Source organism: Zingiber officinale, chromosome 4A (genome assembly GCF_018446385.1).
Source record: "Zingiber officinale cultivar Zhangliang chromosome 4A, Zo_v1.1, whole genome shotgun sequence".
In the NCBI taxonomy this organism is placed as follows: Eukaryota; Viridiplantae; Streptophyta; class Magnoliopsida; order Zingiberales; family Zingiberaceae; genus Zingiber; species Zingiber officinale.
This window is the reverse complement of record NC_055992.1, coordinates 120,509,212-120,515,986: the sequence shown is the minus strand read 5'-3', so window position 1 is coordinate 120,515,986 and position 6,775 is coordinate 120,509,212. Positions and strand designations below refer to the sequence as shown.

Here is a 6,775-nt window from a genome sequence, read left to right as displayed (position 1 = left end):
GGGGCGGCTTTCGGATGAGTGAGCGGAAGAAATCCCCGTCGACTAAGCCCTGAGTGAAGGCATGCATCATTGTCTCGGATGAGACTGTGGGGATATCCATGGCCGCCTGGTTGAAATGCTGAATGTAGGCTCGGAGGCTCTCTATCGGCCCTTGCTTCATGGAAAATAAATTGACGCTGATCTTCTGATAGCGCCAACTGCTGGCGAAGTGGTGGAGGAATGCTGTTCGGAAATTTTTGAAGCTCCGAATTGACCCGTTCGGTAGTCTTTGGAACCAACGTTGGGCCGAGCCGGACAGGGTGGTGAGGAAGACCCTGCATTTGACTCCGTCGGTGTATTGATAGAGAGTAGCGGCATTGTCGAACTTACCGAGATGGTCGTCCGGGTCGGTTGTGCCGCTGTACTCCCCGATCGCCAGTGGGGCGTAGTGCCTCGAGAGCGGGTCCTGCAAGATTGCTTCGGAAAATTGGCGGTTAATCCACTCGGGAGATTACCCGGTCTAAGGTGCCTTGCCCTTTTTAACATCCCGGGCGGGGGCTTCATCAGATGACCCTTGGTTGGCTTGAGCTAGCTCGGACGGAGTCTGGAACAGGGCTCGATGGAATGGAATAGGGGCGGGCGGCACGTCTCCTGGTGTGTCGGTCTGACCTTTATTCTATGCCCAAGTGGAGTACTGCTCCGGTCGATCTTTTTGAGCCGCTTGGCCGCTCGATGCCAAGGTCGCCTGCTGCGCCATCCGCTCGGCTAATGCTTTTTGCTGTTGCTGCTCCACTATCTTTGCTGCTCTCGCCTCGATAAGAGTGTTGAGCTCCTCTTGAGAGAGCGTCACGGCGTGCGTTCGTTCAGCTTCTTCCATCTTCTCTGCCCGGATTTAGGTGCGTTCCCACAGACGACGCCAATTTGATCCTGTCCGAGAGTCGAGTCGACGGACACTGGGGACATGGCACTTTATCCTGTCTTCGGATGACCTCCAAGATGACGTGGACCTCCGGCGAACCTACAGCAAAGCCGAGCCGAGAAGGGGTTCCCGACAACGACCCTCCGATGCTCAAGTCAGGCAACGGGGAGAAGAAGCGGAAACAGAGTAACAAGACTATAGCTATAGTGAAGAATATCGCATACCTTCGTCGAAGTCTAGGGGTCCTTATATAGGACCCCGGGGAGGTGAATGCACGCGCGCCGAGGTGTGCACGCTTCCCCAAGCATACCTCAAAATGGGCATGTCGAAAAAGTACATCTGACGCCATACCGCAATCGTCCGAGCATATCTCCGACATGGCAGTGGAAACTTCCACCGTATGATCTTCTGTCTGGTCCGGTCGCCGATCATACTGTCTGTCGACTGCACATGTCTCGAGAAAGATATTGTCAGCTGTCCGTTTTGTCCTCTTTTGTCTCTTGTCCGTTACTAGGCCGAGCGGGAGAGTCGCTCGGTCGCGTACTCGGACGGGCATGCAGCCTTAGTCGTTCGGTAGCTTGGCCGAGCGGACGTGTCGCTCGGCACATCGACTCTTTTATACTAGAACCCCTGAGCATCGAAAACCCGACCTACGATCGAGCTGTCTTCGCACCGGCCTAGGCGCTATCACGACCGATCGGCGAGGTGACCTCCCCACTCGGCCAGAATATTGGCCTGTCCATCTTGACTTTGACTTCCACGTGTCATTGACCACTGCACGCCCGGGCCCCCTCCTTCACCACTAGATCATGCTCCAAAAAACAATAGAAAATAACATTGGTTCTATGATTTACAATCAAAATGGTGATAATTTTGGCAACAAAATGCAGCTTCTCTGATCACAATGCTTAAGAAAGCAATTTCAACAAGAATAGCAAAGAACTTGTATATATAGACCTGACCAATTTTTGAACACGTTTTGGAAAGCAAAGCAAGCTCTGGAACAGCAAGGTAATGATTTCAAAGTGGAGAAAGTGTACAAAACTGTCAATCATAATCTTAACAAGTCAATTGGATAAGCATAAATTGTAGTTAACAAAGAGTAAAAATATAAGAAGTGCTAGTTGATAGACTGCTATTGTTTATTAAATTTTCTTCACACCAAAAAATGTAGGATGTACTTTTAGATTATTAGTTCTTGCAGATAATATATTGGATATGTGAAGCAAACAAAGATACAAATAGGAGAAAGATAGCAAACAGACACGGAAAATAGAGTACTGCATTAGGAAACCTGAGTCGGAAGCAATAAAGAATTTCTAAATGCAAATAGAATGCGACAGCTGTGTCTTCACAAAAGATACACTATTGAGACAAGGAGAATGAATGAGGAAAAAAGTAGTACAAGTACTCAGTAGAGTTAAAATCCCTGGACGTCAATGTTGCCATGGTTGAGATCCTTTCTAGGAACCATGGAGAATTCATCAGAACATATTATATAATTATAGCATAGGATCGCAAGACTATACCATTTAACACTTTTGTTTAAATTGTATTCGAAATTTAGAATTTATGATTTATATTTCAATATACACTATTACCTTGACATCCAAAAATTGCATCATTGTAAGAAAATAAGTGAAACATGTAATACAACTGGGAAGGGTTGAACCTTTCATACTATTTTCTAAATATGATTAAAATGTTCGTTGTAGTATCATAAAATAATTTTATTGGTCCAACTTTTAGTAGAATAGATGATAATGGAAATGGTTAAAAACTTATTTTTTTCTACTCGTAATTTAAAATTAAAGAAATGCCTATTTTTTCAGTGGCTTTCCTATCAAGTCGTGATTGTTTGAATCAACATCCTACTTAGGAATGAGAGCATAAGGTTAGAACATATAATTATGAGATCAAAATATAGTTAAGATCCTACTTGAGATTTGAGTTTTCTAAATTAAATGATCGTGAGAATCAAGGTCTTACATTGGAACACTCAAAGAACATAGAATAAGATTGATAGGCTTATGAGATCATAGCCAACTAAGATGCTACTTGAGATATGAGTCTTTTAAGCCAATTTGGAATATAGGCGGCAAACTCAACAACAGTGCCTATAGGTGAATACATTTGTGACATGTGATAGTTCAATAAGAAGAATGTTCTAAAATGGAATAGCCAAAACTCTTTGCAAAAGTTTTAAACTAAATTTGATCTCAAACCACAGTTGCCTCCATGTCGCAAGGAAAATCTTACCAGATTTGAGGTTTTATTCTCATTGTATTTCTTCTCCCATTTTTGTTGAGCTTTTTCTTCTTCCTCAAACTGACCTATCAGATGGGCTTGCTGCTCCAGAACTCTCTCCATTTCTTCATCTCTCTCATTCCCAATTACATCAGCTTGTTTCTTTTCCAAACTTGCCAAAGATGTCAGCCTTTCAGAAATTTAACTGATCAACTTTTTCATTTGCAGCATTAGAAACAGTCCTCTCAGATAGTAATTTAGCTGAAGGAACTCAATGGTCATTGTTGTCGAGTCACCTATGCGTATCAGCAAAAATTTAACAATCTAAATTCAAAATCTTCTAAAATGAATCATTTCTCTAAGAAAGTATCACAACCTAATTAGGCATGTATATCAGCATTATCTCCCCAATGACAAAAATAACTTGGTTATGGATAAGCCCTCCAAAAAAGAACAATGTATTGTATGATAGACAAATGACCAAGAAAATGGAGAGATCAAAACAGCAATTGAGACAATTAAGTAAAAACCTCCTGATCTCACAAACACCAGTGATTAAGTTTAGTAACAGAGAAACTAAATCGAAGAGATGCAGAATCAACCTTTATGCTGTACTCCCTTAGCATTAGTAGATCATTTGGAAGACCTTTCTAACTATACCAGACCAACGAGCAACTAGAAAATAAATCAAATCTATTTATTTATGCTGCAGATATCAAGGTCTCAGATCAAAGCACTATACTCTTAATAAACACAGACAAGATAATAGGGCAACAAACCATTAACAACTACCAAAAGCCAATTTCTCCCTTGATCCCTTCCCATGTCTTTAGAGTGGCTCACTATTACACAACAATAGCTCAGATTAGTAAGCATATCTACAGTGAATCTTACATGCAATGCTAACTTGCTCGAAAAGTTAATTAATATAGGCACCCAAGCTCAAATAACTAATTTAAATAAATCTGTTTTGATAAAACTTGGCTAGCAAAAAAATTAATAATAATAAAACAAAAAAGGAAGAAGTTATACAATAAACAAATAAGTATTCAGCTTGTTTAGTGTTTTTGACTGTAAAGATAAATTAAATCATCATTACTCAAGAAAAAAAATAAGAAAGTAAAATCTGTATAGTTGTACATCGAATGACATCCATAACACAAAATCGTCCAAAAAGATTTTTAAAGGAATGAAAAAGTAACGGTTACATTCAGCTAAAGTCAAATGATGTTTTTGTATTTATCATGTCCAGGAGAAAGGAGAAAGGAGAAAGGAGAAAGGAGAAATGAGCAAACAAAATGATGCTTTTTGTGCCTTCCATCTAATGTAGCTGCAAACATTTATTCAGTGTGTTGTTCACTTGTAGCTAATCAGTCATACACAAATTGCAAGTCAATGTGAATATACTTGCTCATGAGAGAAACTATAAATAAGTTAATATTAGCCAACATTTGATGTTCTTCAGGGATTCTCGTCTTCGAAAGTGTATCATGGATGACTAATTTCTTCAGATTTGGAGATTTCTCAATCATTCCAGAAATCCACTGCCCAAAATTCTCACTTATAACAGTGAATCTCAGTTCTAATACATCAACGTTCTCCAACATTGACGAGCTTTTCAGCCAATTATAGAGTAGCTCATTGCTACTTTCATAGCTTAACGCTATATGTTTAAGTTCTGGGAACGAAACAATAATAAATTCAGAATTAATCATCTCGTCCTCATCTTCAAACACCACTCCCCGTAGCCTCAATGTTCTTAATTTAGATGCTCGGGAGATCATATGATAAAATTGGAGAACCATTATCGTAACGTTACTCACATCAACAATCTTCAAATGGCCCAAGTATTCACCGATATTCAAATAAGAAACAATAACATCATGGATCTTCAGATGTTCAAGATTGCTTTTACCAATTAGCTCAAAAGAATCAAGGTTTAGGTCATTTAAATGCAAACTCTCAAGATTATCGGCCTCCAAAACTATTTTGTCCACTACTATTGACTTTAGAAGTAAAAACTTCAAAGTAGTACTACTTAGCTCCATTGGAGAATGAGAATCTGAAGTTACAATTTCCATAGCGTCAAGAGTCAAGGACTCTATTCTCGGGCAGGCACCTAATAAGCGAGTCAGATCAAAAGCAGAGATCTTAACATGTCTTAAAGAGAGGGCTATAAGACAAGTAAATATTTTGTAACTTGGTTTGATTTCTGTAAGAGATTTATAATCCAGAACCAGAACCTCCAGCTTCTCTTGACCACATTTATCTAAAACATTGACGGCTGGAGTTGTGAGTGCATTGTAGGATAAACTCAGCAAGGTTCCACTGGTGTGCAAAAGACAAGCAATGATTGGGCCATCTAGAAATTCATGAAATGTGTCCAGATGAATTGAAAGATGCTGCAATCCCTTTGCTCCGAATATGACCTTTATCATAATGGTCTCTAGCTGCCTAGGGTTGATACTGCAGGGCCAATCATTAGAATTGAAGGAAAGTGTATGGAGGTGCTTGATGTAGGCTTCTCTCCATTTTCGGCAAGTTGCAGATACAAGAACTGCAACTCGAGCACTTTCGAGACGAGAAAGTATGTTGCCAATGACTTCCACAGGAAGTTGCTTGATGTAGGCTTCTCTCCATTTTCGGCAAGTTGCAGATGCAGCAGCAACATCTCGAGCACTTCCGAGACGAGAAAATATGCCGTCGATGATTTCCACAGGAAGGTGCTCCATGAAGTGCATATGAAAATTTCACTGCTAAGATGGATAAAACCATTTGAGGAAACAAATAATTTGAAAAGTCTACAGACTAAAAATTACAAGAAAAATAGACAAACAACCCAATTAGAAACATAAAGCATTCGAATAAAACAATTAACCATTAAGGTACACAGCGACCAGATTCACAGTTAGATGCACCATTAAACAGGATTTGATCCATTAGATACACTCAACGACCGGATTCACAATTAGATACCATTGGCATCAAACAGATTCACAATTCAATCCGTACTCAGCGAGATTCACAATTAGATACACTCAGCGAACAGATTCAGAATTAGATGCACCGTTCGAATCCACTTGATCTCGGGGCATACCTTCCAGTCACGTCAATCAATGAAACGGCCGGTCGATGGGAAAATACGGGCCTCAGAGAAACCAGAAACGAGTATTAGTTTAGGGTTTAAAGAAACACACTCGTAAATAGGGGTAAATAAAAGTTAAATATTAATTATTTTGAATAATTTTTAAAACTTCTAATTTAATTAAACAAACTTGATGATGACTAATAAAACAAAACCTAAACGCGTGTAAAGCAAAAGCAATTTTTTCATATCTGCTGTGTTTGTTTGTTTATAGGAAGGTGGATAAGATAATATCTTGAATTGTTTACTTAGATAAATGAAAAAGAAAATTAAATTATTTATAGTCTAAAATACTCTATCTTTCTCACTCTAAGGCTAATGCTAACTTAAAATTAATCATGATTTAAAATTAAATTCACGTATGCATAAGAATAATATTAAAATTGAATATATTCTACTTCTTGTAAATTTTGTATTAGAATTTTTAAAATAATATTCATTTTATTTTGATAATTAAAAATTTATTATTAACCAAAATACAATTT

The 6,775-nt window shown here is 38.9% G+C and overlaps 1 protein-coding gene across 1 annotated transcript; it reads right to left on the bottom strand.

Annotated features, from left to right (window-relative positions):
• Nucleotides 1–4,515: 4,515 nt before the first annotated feature.
• Nucleotides 4,516–5,877, bottom strand: LOC121972708 (F-box/LRR-repeat protein At1g67190-like). Its single transcript, XM_042524354.1, has one exon. The coding sequence runs from the start codon at nucleotides 5,875–5,877 to the stop codon at nucleotides 4,516–4,518; it is 1,362 nt and encodes a 453-aa protein (XP_042380288.1).
• Between the last annotated feature and the right edge of the window lie 898 nt (nucleotides 5,878–6,775).

Excerpts from the sequence above, each read along its gene's own strand:
- LOC121972708 (XM_042524354.1), bottom strand. The coding sequence starts at position 5,877 with ATGGAGCACCTTCCTGTGGAAATCATCGACGGCATATTTTCTCGTCTC.